Here is a 12,980-nt window from a genome sequence, read left to right on the forward strand (position 1 = left end):
TGATAATAGCGATGGCGATGACGATGACTATGACGATGATGGATAATAGATGAGACGCGACTACAAAAGAAAATGTCGGCGCCTGCATCAATAACCAGCAACAACAGCACCAACAATACTAGCAGTGCTAGCAGTATTAGCAGTACTAACAGTACCCGACTACAGCAACAGCTCCTGTAGCAACAGCTACAGCTACAGCTACAGCAACGGCAACAGCATCAACGTCAACGTCCCGTAACATCAGTACCAACATGGGGAATTATCGGTATCGGCATCGGCATCGATATCGACATCGACATCAGCGTCCCATGAACTTGGGTATGGGTATCAGCATCATCAATAAGAGTCGATGTATGTGTGTACGGATCCCGTATCAGAGCAAAGCAAGATTACCATGCGGGAGATGCGGCGAACTTCACCGGAAACCAAGGATGGCATTCCTGTCGTCTACATATGTAATGCAATGTGCGTTGTCCCGGTTTGTGTTGCCATGGACGGGGTCACCTGCGGTGTGTCGGCTTTGTCAACGTGTTGGTGACATGTTGCTGTGTGAGAGTGAGTGAAGTAGGTTATGTGAGATTCTCGAGGAAGAGAAGGGAGAGGGAATGTATGAGAAAAACTAGGTAAACTATAAAGTGTACGTGCGTCGATGTGTGTTGGCCGTTTATTTTTTTTGTTACTTTGTTTTATTTCTTATTTCTTTTTTCTTTTTTCAATTTTTCAATTTTTCCTATTTTAATCCATATAGTTCATTTACGATTTTATTTCTTATGTACATAATACAATATGTATATATGAGATGTGTAGGCATTTTTGGATTTAAAACCCGCTTCTTTCTTGTTTTACTTTTTTCTCGTTGACTTGGTTTGGTAAGATAGTTTTTTTTTTTCTACAGAAACGGCAAGGGTAGGTTGATTCAACAATTAGGCATTGGGCAATTAGTGTCGAAGTCCTCGTTGTAAGGGTACATTTATCTTAAATAATGGAGTACTTGAACAGGTAAAAGCCGGCAGGAAAATACTTCCTGATGTACATTTTGAGTACATGTATATGTATGTAATATTGTTCAGGTGGTACAACTAGCAAGGTTAAGGTCCAAAGAAATGTGGAATCAATAAACATTCGTGGGGATTAATGAACTTAACCTTAAGTATTGAAAAAGGAAACAATGGTAAGCTAAATCACGTGAAATTAAAGCTGTCAATTTTAAAACTTTATTCTTTTCGTTACATATAGAAATCATACACTTAAATTTACACACCATTACTAGATAATATTAAAGTATTACAGTCGTGATATGTACAAACTAGGTAGTCAAGGCACCAGGCATACCTATACATACCTATATTGAGGTAACACTTTATGGAGAACATTAGCTTGAGGTTGGGTCTAATCCTTGGCGGTCTAGCTAGTCTTGGCGGGCATCTTGGCCGTTCGGCAGGGACTACAAGGACCCAAGAACCGCAAGCGACCCTGTAATGGTTCTGGTTTTACAAATAATGGTAATAGGGTAACATCGTAACATGCAAGCTGCATACCCAAACATTGGAAACCTTGGGACCGTTAGAGCCCTTGAAAACGTCCGTACACTTTAAGTACCGACTTACATACATGTTAGATACCTAGCATGTATATGTACTATTAGGTAGGTAGATAGGTAAATATATCAGTGTATACCTACTAGGTATCTCAACATGACAGGCTTCGGCATAAGTTCCGGATTGTGTCTCTTAGGTACCTAGGTATCTTCAATCCGGGACGAATCAACTCCGAGGTCAATGTTAATCCCAGGTACCTAATGTACCTACCAGGCATTGCCAGGTGGGCAGAAGATTGTGAGGGGTCTAATACCTGATACATCATGTGTACTTAGTAACTTAGGTTCCAGGTAGATGACGTACGCGTCACAAAACATGGCAGCGACAACATTGAATGAACTGTGATCTGTAATAGAAGCCGCACCGAGTGCACTGACCGCACTAGAAGCTCCAATAAGAAGTGCAACTTGGAAGTGACAGACATCAACATTGAACAATCTTAGTACCGTGCTAGTACTACCACCTAAAAGGCAACCGATCTGGAAAAGATTACTGTATCGCCATGTATATGTATATTTATTTGCATCCTTAAAGGTACCTATGTATGTATGCCTACCCAGTACATACACTGATGTATAGTAGTACGTAAATCTATTCCTTAAACTCTTTTCCGATCTATCTAGATTATATTTGACAGAAACCCCAATGATGCCCCATGAGATCCTCCGTCATCGAATCATCTGATAGATTTGATATAATCCCTTTTAATAAACGCCCATTGCATCGCTAAGCCCTGCACAACATCCGATTTTCATCGATTCTCATGATCTTTTTTTCCCGGTCCGTGCCCGTCGATGCTTGTAGATACTTGCCGGTGCCTGTCGCCATGCACAAGATAGATTAAGGCGAAGACAAATAGATTGACGTCGTGGCTGGGGCTTTGGACCCCGAAATCCGAAAAATGTGTCTCGTATCCTCAACCGTTGACTACCTACCTACATACCTACCTACATACCTACCTACCTACCTACCTACCTACCTACCTACCTAGTACCTAAAAAGTACGTAGCGACTAGTTATCTTACTCTCTCTCGCTTTCGTACGGCTCAGCTGAGACATACGCAGAATTCACTTCCTACAAGTTGTTATGCTATCTAACGGTCGAAGCAAGACTTCGATTTCTCAATTGGGTATTTCTGTCTTCCATTGTTGTCTGCCAAGTCTCTCAGCCATGCCAGAGACTTCATCATCACAGTCATATTCGACACCCTGCTTTGGAGTCAAATCAATCTCTTCTTGACCGCACATCACCTCTATTACCTAGAAGCATCTATTTCTCAAGGGCGCTACTATTTAAATCGCCCTTGGTTATTATGTAGTTACTAGGTACCTAGAGTATCTGTATGAAGTCACCACCTATATATCGCCAAGGCATTATCAGCTCCGCGATTCTTCTACAATCAATCACCCAAAGAAGCAGTATACACCATCCTGACTCACATATTGATTAGGTAATAATATCATTTAATCATGGTTGTTAACATCTACCTACCTATAGTGTACTTTTACGACGGTAGGATAGGATTAGATCAATAATGAAATTATCCAAATAGGTTAAATGCAAACTAAAAACCACTAGGTATGCTACAGAGAGTGATGCTTTCACGTGATATAATTTGGTTACGGTAGTGTGATATAAATATTTACAATCCCCTCTGAAGGTTTGAACAACATAGTTTCCCGAGACCATATATGACACTACATTCTCAGGTGTCACTCGGCGGAACTAAAAGACAAGAAAACAACGACGTCGTTGCACGGGGAGCTCCAAACTACTCCCACTAAGAACAACACGGTATAGATACAGATGAGGCTCCTTGTCTATGCTATTCCCAGAGCTGACGACCAACAGGATGCTTATAGACTCAACAGACCTCCACAGGCTGAGTTCTGATCTCATAGATCTCTATACCCCTAGCTACTAGTCTTCCTTCGGGCCAGACTTCTAACACCAGGTGTTTGACAAGAAACTAGACACTCAATGGTTTCGTTCTATTTTACAATAACCTTTTTAATATCACCAATGTGATGGGATTCTAGGTCTCTATCTTTATTCCCTCAACTAGAAATAGTTTCTGCTCAGGGGCCGATGATGAGTACCATTCTGAAGAGATCAATTATGCTAATGTAAGGAGAAGGAGCAGAATAGTCTAGTCATGTTATAGAAAATATAGACATCCATCTTCGCATGTTATCACATATGATCACGAGCCGGAAGACTCGCACGCCGTGCCTGAAATGCGAGAAGGCTCAATATATCAGGTTTTTGACACGGTCATAATATCAAGCTTATCTCTTTGGCTGACTGTTTGATGTAGGTGGGCATCAAGAGGTAAATTTCATCTAAGAACCGTAATAAAGGTTTTTTTGGTCGATTGGGAATGCCACTCGTAGGTCAGAAAATCGTTAATACCACTGACACAAGATATATAAGGCGTAAAATCATGTAATATTCATAGTCTTATGTTTCCAAGGTTAGGTACATACCTAGGAACCAAGGTAGGTATATTTTAAAGTTGTCCCACCAAGTCATATAAAACTATATTTTCCTTCTTGATTTATAATTGTAGTAAACTGTTAGTTAACATTATGAAAATAATTATTGCGGGCTGGCTTTTATTGCTTGTAATAAATTACATGTTATCCGGCTTGTGAATGTTGTTGTTTAGTGGTTTGTGTTAGACATCGGTTTTCTTCCAGGTTAGTAGTTAGAGGTTTATGGGATTAGGATTCGACCCATTAAGTTTTTGTAAGGGTCCTGTTGGCTGCTAGTCCTAGTAGCAGGATAGATAAAGAGCTTTACCTGTATGTATACCGTGTTTTCCATAACGAGAATAGTTAGGAGCTTTTCGCGTAACAACGTTGTTGTTTCTTAGTTTTTTAGTTCCACCTCGTGACAGTTTGGCTTAATTGGTAGATATGAATTACTGAACCTGAGGCTCAATCCCATGGCATGACAATAATACTAAAAATTTTTAAAAAGTATAATTTTATAATAAATTTAATCATATAAAAAAAACTTAAGCTTGCATCATTATTTATTATTAGTCGTTTATTATTATATTATATATTGAGATTTAGCTTATCTGAAGGTCCTCTTCTTGGGTGAAAACTTGCCGATGATTAATCTCGTAGCATAGACCTACCTACTTGCTAGGTATGTATTCTTAAAGGGAGTATCCTAACTAGGTACCTATGCACCTAGTATATATCTACCTAACTGCCTACATGTAGGTATTTATCCCCTACTCAGTATCGACGACGTTTGAGCTATCATCTCTCTTAGTCGGTATCATATATTTACAGCTACGAATCAGAATATCATGTCCTCCGCTCCCATTACTCCACTGTTCGCATCTCGCGGCTCTCCAATATGTTAACATAAGCCATTTCATCAGCGGTCCATTCATCGACCGCATATACCTATAGAACGCGGGATCCACTGCCAAAAATACGGCCGTAGCGCAATGTTTTATTCGCGACATACACTAGGTAGGTACCTAGGTAGTTCTATAGATAATTCGAAATATTTAACTACCTACATATAATGGATCACTTTAGTCGATTTACCCCACCCCCCTATTTATTACAACAAGCCATTGCACATATTAAGGATCATGTGAAATCCATATATGCGATTGTCTTTTTCTCGCCTATTATCATTATGAAAAGGATATTACTACGCTCCTTAGCAAAGACTACCTTCGGCTGAATGAAGTTCTGGGTATAACTGGCAAGGATGCATATATGAATTATGACGAGACATGCACGATTGAGATACATGTAATAAATAGCATATATTGAAAAGTCGATATTAAAATTTAACGACAGACCTTTTCCCTTCCCCGCCTCCCCCCCAAACATTACCCCCACGGAAATGGGGTTTCTACCTCTACCTACTAGGTGCATAATGTGGCTTGTAGTTATCTATTACCTATATTATGTATATAGATCCTAGGTACATAGGTATTTAAATTTATCACTCCGTCTCATCCAAGACTTCCCAATCGCATACAATGTTTTTACGCCTGGCATTTCCCTCGTATCACGGCATAGATACCTATATTACATTACCTGCCTAGTCGTCCTGTTGAGACACGTCACGCAGACTCGGCGGCATTGACAGGTTGTCGCGCGCAGCCATGATTTGTGTCGGCGAGTCTTCGGGTCAAACGCTGCTTAAGCAAGCCGTCAACGTTGCTCGAAAATTACGCTGTACATCAAACGTGACCAGCGAGTTCAGGTTATTCCATACATACTAGATATATGTCGGTACATATTTTGGTATGTAACTAGGTAGGTATATACGTACGTACATATTAGGAATGGTAGCCTCAACAGCCTATGCAAAACAGAATGCCCGAGATGCGAGGTCTAACATCTGAACGCAATGTCATTGGAGAAAAATCCTCGGGAGGTCTAGAAGCAAGCGACCGTGCCTGAGTGGGACCGGAGAGCTGCACCAGAACCAGGGTGCCAGGGAGGAATAAAATAGCCTTCTGACGGGGTTTCATCAACAGGTACGCGACATGCCATTATTGGCTGATCGCTGGCCTGGCACATGCACGAAGTACGATTGGTAGAAATTGTGCCAGGTGATAATGGTGGATACAGGTCAACTTGGTTAAGGGATAATAAACCCAAGCAACTCTCATGATGCGCGGGATCGAAAGCCAAGCCACCCCCGGTCGTTACTTGTTACTTGTTGGCTATTAGGTATAATGATGGTTTACTAATAAAACACATAAAAAAAAGCCTTAGAGATGGTACTAGGTAGGATGGCAGGATGACATAGCAGGAAGGGAAGCGAAGCATGTGAAAATCCGGACCTCGCACAAGCCTGCAAACTGCAAGCCGCAAGCCGTAAGCCGACAAGCTTCTGAAAATACATACCTCCAGGCCTACATTGGTAGGAACAAAAAATATCAGCTCGATGATAATTACAATGTCATGAGATCCCCTCATCTTATTATTACATACACGGTAATATTACTTCCTATTTCCTTTCTCTTACAGCGAAACGGATCCCGATTCTCGCTGGTATTTATTCGATTCTTCAGCGACATCGGATTACATACCCAACCCATTCAACCGCCGTCGCAGCGTCGCCAATCTGAAAAGACTAGGGGCCATCCCGTTCCGTCCTGGCGCTGTACTATGTATGCACGTTGATGCAAGGGCTACGATCGTTCTGCCCGACACCCACGAGACCCACGAGGAGCACGGCAAAGAAAGACCAGCATTGGTCGTATTTCGTTATTTAAAGGATACATGTAGTTATTCCCCCCTCCCGCTCGCATATCGCCGTTAATAAAATTATTATTATATACAGCAGGAGTACGAGTAGGAGGCAGCAGTACCTACATACCATTGGTACCGTCACCAAGGGTTGCAAATCGACGGTTTTCTTCAACGACCGGATGCTTACCTACCTACTAGGTACCTACTTAGAAGGTAGCCAAGCCCCACGATCTTTTTATTTTATTTGATTTGGAACACCGGTCCCCATATTCCGGTCCGTCACTACTGCAACCAACGACGGTGAAGGACGTGGGGACCTCTTGGTGCACCGGCGGGGTCACGCCGGCCACGATAATTGTCTCCTGGTTCCTAAACCAGTCAAGCGACGCCAGACCGCTTCTTCACCCAACAGAATCTTAAAATACACTATCTAAACATTCAATAAAAATACCTACCTACCTACTCCTATCCTTACGCTTTAGCCCTGGGGGAAAGAAAGACTATTCCGTACACAGAGGGGAACAGAGGGGGCAAGAATCAGGGTTATTGTCCGTCGTTTCGAAGCTGTTTATTTCCATACCGTGTGCGTTTTCCGCCCTGATCTCTCTTGTTTATGGGTATGTTCCAAGGTTCGCACCGTCAAATCACAAATCACAAATCACAAATCGCAAAATTATATATATCATTTCTTGCCGGCATCCGAAATGCCTACTAGGTTAGGTAGAGGTACCTAGTAGGTATTTAAATCCAATCGCAAGATTGCGCCGCCGCCGTCATCTATGTTTGCAACTGCGCAGACTGCATAACGTTTTGTTAACAGTACCATATCGTCTACCTTGAGCACGATAATGCATATGAGTCCAGAGATATTGGAAGATTTATCTACACTATACATACACGTATCCACTTGCAATCGCCCTGACCGTTTTTTTATCTAATGCAGATTGAATTTCATACACATCATCTCTCCCCATTCTGGAGTAAAATTGGACTCAGACCGCAACTTTTCCGGCTCCCTGACCATCTGTTCTGCGTCACGGTTTCACCGCGGCAACGCCTCTTTATTCATGGTGTTGTCGCTCACTACTTATCAGTTCTTATTCTCCTCAGTGTTTGTCTTCTAGTCAGACATTCCACTTTCTTTCTATGCTTACCTAGCTATTGGGATAATAATTTCTCCCGTGCATCGAAGGAACCGGATCAATGCCATCAAAGATGCCGCGATATTCTCCATTACCCACAAACCTCCGACGGTCTCACTCGGTCAATAGTGTTGCCACGTCCGATTCTACGTATCATAGCTTCCATGATATTGAATTGTATGAGCCTTCGGTGGCGTCTCCCTCTGCAGGAAGACGCATGCTTTCATGCAAAGAGGACAAGTTCGAGTTTAAACCAATACTGCGCCATGACTCGGGTTATGAGTCCATACACCCCAAGACAAGGGCCGGGTCTACTACATCATCTCATCCGCGACGCAATTCTACTATATCCACCACTTCCTCCCATTCCCGCCTCCATTCCCATTCCCATTCCCGGACGCGGCCATCCATACGTCGTGCGGCAAAGTCCAGTCCAAACATACCCCTAAAGCAGCTTGGCGCACAACCTATGCACTCGACGAATTCGCAGCAGCCAACCACGTACTACTACTTTCCGCCGCCGGAATCACTCTCCGGAAGCCATGGTGAGGATGAGGATGAGGAGCACGATACCGAGCCTTCGTATCCCCCTCCACCGCAGACTACGCATTACTGGACGAGTGACCACACCCGGCGCCTCGAATACGCTGCTATCGACGCAGCGAGCCGAGGTGTCAAAGGTTGGTTCATGAAGCACGTAGTACCAGACTGCTTCGTCCCAAAGGCGAGCCGACGGGTCGGGTTTGACGATGACTCAGGTAGTGTCAGGCGGTATCGATTAGAACTCGACTGTGATGAGGCTGGAGAGAAGAATGCGAACGGAGGCAAGAAAATGGGTTGGCTTCTGGGCCGATAATTAACGACGAATGAATTCACGCGGCGACAAACGAATTAGAGGATCACATTTTTGCATCCGCATGGTCGAGGCGTTGTATACCCACTTTGATTTTCTGAATTTTTGAACTTTGCCATTTTATACCTAGATCCCTATCTAGGCATATTTCAATATTTTTCAATTTGAGAGGCTTGGGTTGCATTCGATTGAGTACGGGGTTTAAAAATAAATAAGGGGGAAGGGGAAAGGGAAGGGGAAGGGAGAGGGGGGGACATCTTGAGGTACATATGATTCGACTTCAGTCAAGACTGATTTCCAGATTATGATACGAAACTACCCAGGTACCTAGTAGACCGGTAATACCGCTAGAGCGAAGAAAGAATTGCATAGCATAGCTACATTACCGAGCGCCGAACTATCAAAACAGGACCGAGGGCACGTACATACAGACATGTAATGACGGAGCAGATAACTGCTTGTTAATAATCGCATTCGACATACATATTGCTTAGACCGATGCGAATTGTCAGTGATCCCGATTCGACGAATAGGGTCAAATCTTTGAATGATTATGATATTGCGTCGAGCTATCTCAAAAGATACTCCTAAACGAGCTCGCGAGCCTGAATGGTGTATCAGGTACGTAGCGAAGGCATCTAAGACTCTAAGTGGTACTCAGTAATCAATAGGTTATGACACATCCCCTATTTTCCCTGACACTCTACTTCGTAGATCTGACAAAATACACAGACATGTATCATGATTCGCCAGAGAAGATTACCGTAGAAGTAAGGCAGGAATAGAATCCCTACCTAGGTAGGTAGGTAATTCGCTCCCGTCCCATAGTTTAGGAATAAATCCAAGCGCCTCCATTCAGCAACACTTCATTCTGACTTCCTCACTCATCTGATGTTTCATAACCATCCGTAATGGCAATTATCTCGTCATCTTGTTCTAGGTCTACGGCGGTTTTGATGCCTTCTAAGGGGGGCCATTCGCCTGTACGTAACCGTTAGAGTCGGACCCGGATCAGGCTAGAAGATATAGGGAGGCTCTACCTTTCAATTTAGAATCGACGAACCGTTTGCAAGTTTTCAACCCTCTCTGGAGAACATCGGTTTTCTTTGTCAATTCTTCCCGCTTTGTCCGACTTTCCTGGGACTCGCCAGCGATGAGCTCCACCAGGTCTGGTGACATCTTGAAGACCGCCACAGGGGAAAGTATGTCGGACAGGGGCATGATAATCTTTTGCTCGATAACTTCGGTGGCGATGCTATCGATAAAACGCTTGAGGGCAATCTATAATCACGACGTAGTCAGCAGATAGGCAGCGCCAACTACAAAAAGTTTCGAGCCTTGTAAGGAAGCGAAACGAACCTGGTAGTAGGCAAGCATGCGGTCGAGAGCTTCGCAAGCTGCGGAACGTTCGATACCCGACCCGCTATGCTTCGCTAGGTTCTCCACAAGTGTATTAAAATTATAATAGCTGTTATTTAAGTACTGATTTCCTCCGATGGACGCGAGTCCGAAAAAGTTCTTGACGATCTTGGAGATCTCATCTTTTGAACGACAGCAGTGGCCGTGGATGGTCTCGGCATATTCGTGGTTATAAGTAATCGGGTGGACCCGACGATGCGAATCGAGTAGCTTAGAAGTCTTGTTTTTGGCATTCACGAGCAGCTTATCAAGAGCTGGCTGTATTATTTTGTCGATGAGAGCATCGCTGATGGACGCATCGGCAACGTAGGTGGCGACCAGTTCGAGGAATTCTCCGACCGCCTCCCAGGCCTTCTTGACGTGGCCTTGCGCAATTCTCTCCCACGGTAACGACTGCTGTTGGAATAGATCAGCTACGATCATGCTGCTGAAGATTCCAGGCAGCTCTCGGCCTCTGGTCCTCTGCATGATGTTCTCGACATGGTCGAGGAACTTGTCCCTGGTAACCAGCTCGGGGTCATTAGGAGACTCCTGTTTCCCGCTGCCAATCTCACGTCGGTGGCCGCGTTTCACAAGACCTTCCGCAAATTCCTTGTTCAAGGCTTGTATCACCGCGCGAATGCGTTCTTGGTATCCTTGATCTGTTTCGGCGTCTTCGAAGAAGGCACTGTTGTAAGTACCGCTGATGGAACGTTCTACAAGTGATTGGAACTCTTCGCTAATCTGTAGAAGTCGAAGACGCTGTTCGTCAAGAGTGCGCCGTGGCTCCCCAAGCTTCTCGAGATCTTCTCGCGAGTCATCGAGCTTTAGATTTATCTCACGGATCAAACTTGGCAGTTCAAAAGCAATCTGCCGGAGCAATACATTGCTGAGCTTCTTCCTTAGCTCATTAATACCCAGCATCGACGAGGGCAGCTCGTTCCAAACACCCCTCGAAAAGAAAAGGGCCTCTTCGGCATTGCGATGGCCCAAGAGTGACGACCCTTTCTGGGTTTCCGAGTCGAGGTTCTTTAGGACGTGCCAGCCGAGATCGAAGTTGACTTGATTATTCCTCGCCAGGGAAACATAGAGTGCCTCACTACCGGACCCCTGAACTAGTGTATCCGGCTTTGTGATTACGCCCATAGTCCGACTACCCCTTTTATCCACCTCCCGAGCGAAATTCAGAACCACCTGATTCGCAAAGTCATTCTTGGCGGAAACGACAGCTAGAATGACGCTTCTGGCTTGTTTCATATACCCTTTAACAACCTTTCTGACCAACTTTACATCTGCCGCACTTTGTAGTTTAGTCTCCGAGTGGATGAGGCCGGGCATGTCGATTATGGTAAGATGGGGACGATCGGGTCCTGTTATCTCTACCCGAAGCCTGTCCCTAGAAAAAGCCTTGCCTGATGTTGAGATTCCCATGGCTGATTTGGCTTTCTCGACTAGATCCGGAAATCCCTCGAACCCTTCAAGTTCTTGGTGGAATTTGTGAAGGTCTTCTTGGGTCGGAGTCTTGGTGGCATTATCAGGGATGATAGAGACAGTCACTCCGGTCTCTGTCGATCGCCTCAGAACTAACTCCGTAGGGAAGCAAGTGCAAAGGTTACTTTTAACTAAAAATGGGACTCCTTATCACGAGGCGGAACCAAAAGACTAAGAAACAACAACGTTATTACGCAAAGAGCTCCTAACACTTTCGCTATAAAAAATATAGTATACATATAAATAAAACTTTTTATCCGTTTTATTCTTAAGATTAACGGCTAATAAAACCTTTATAAAAACTTAATAAACCGAATCTTAATTTTATAAACCTTTAATTATTAACTTAAAAAAAAACTAATATTTAATAATATTTTTTTTTCGAATAAATTCGTTATAAACTTATATAATAATTTAAATAATTTTTTTATTTTAAAAATTATAATTATTATTTATTATTTTCTTTTCATTTAACTTTCCCGAATTATTATTATTTTTATGCTTTTTATTTTATTCCCGTAATTATAAAGTTTTAAACTTTTTAAATTAAAAAAAAAGTCCGAGCTTTTTTAAATTATTATCGTAAAATTTTATAAATTAATTATTATAACTTTTTAAATTTTTAAACGGTTATTACGTAACGTTATAACTTTTTTATTTAATAAAATATTTTAAAAATCGATTATTTTTCTTATTATTTAATATATTTTTAAACCGTTATTTTTTATTTTTATTTCTTTTTATATTCGTCGTAATTATTTAATTTTTTTTACGTAAATTTATTTCGGCATTAATTTTTTTTTATTTAATATAATCCGATTTTACGTAAAATTTAAATAACGAATAATAAAAAATAAAAAAAAATTTTTAAAAAAATTTATTTAATATAAATAAATAAAACTTTAAATACATTTTATTAATTTTAAATAAACCGCGTTATTTATTATTAAATTTTTTTAATAATTTTAAAATATATAAATTTTTTATATTTAATTATATTAAATTATTTTTATTATATTTAAAAAAATTAACTTTTTTAAAATTAATATATTTCGTTTAATTATTTTAAAACTTTTTTATATTATATTTTAATTTTTTTATAACCGCGTATATATTTTCCACCGTTTTATTAATTTCATTTTATTCCGTTACGTTTTTTTTTAATAAATTTAAAAATCGAAATATTTAAAATTTTATTTTAATTTTTAAATAAAATTTATAATTAATATAAAATAATAAAACTTTTATAATATTAAA

General features: G+C 41.4%; 2 protein-coding genes across 2 annotated transcripts; one reads left to right on the top strand and one right to left on the bottom strand.

Annotated features, from left to right (window-relative positions):
* Window positions 1-8,054: 8,054 nt before the first annotated feature.
* On the top strand, window positions 8,055-8,837 carry GGS22DRAFT_193701 (uncharacterized protein; the record flags this gene model as incomplete). The annotated part of the gene is made up of 1 exon (XM_047965411.1): window positions 8,055-8,837. One exon carries the CDS (start codon window positions 8,055-8,057, stop codon window positions 8,835-8,837), a length of 783 nt encoding a protein of 260 aa, XP_047813839.1.
* Window positions 8,838-9,349: 512 nt separating this feature from the next.
* GGS22DRAFT_101357 (P-loop containing nucleoside triphosphate hydrolase protein) lies at window positions 9,350-11,880 on the bottom strand. Its single transcript, XM_047957689.1, has 3 exons — window positions 10,194-11,880; window positions 9,875-10,115; window positions 9,350-9,815 (listed from the first exon to the last, which is right to left on the bottom strand). The coding sequence occupies exons 1-3, from the start codon at window positions 11,661-11,663 to the stop codon at window positions 9,715-9,717; spliced, it is 1,812 nt and encodes a 603-aa protein (XP_047813840.1). The 5' UTR covers window positions 11,664-11,880; the 3' UTR covers window positions 9,350-9,714.
* Between the last annotated feature and the right edge of the window lie 1,100 nt (window positions 11,881-12,980).

This window comes from Annulohypoxylon maeteangense (genome assembly GCF_022496945.1).
Source record: "Annulohypoxylon maeteangense strain CBS 123835 unplaced genomic scaffold GGS22scaffold_33, whole genome shotgun sequence".
Lineage (NCBI taxonomy): Eukaryota > Fungi > Ascomycota > Sordariomycetes > Xylariales > Hypoxylaceae > Annulohypoxylon > Annulohypoxylon maeteangense.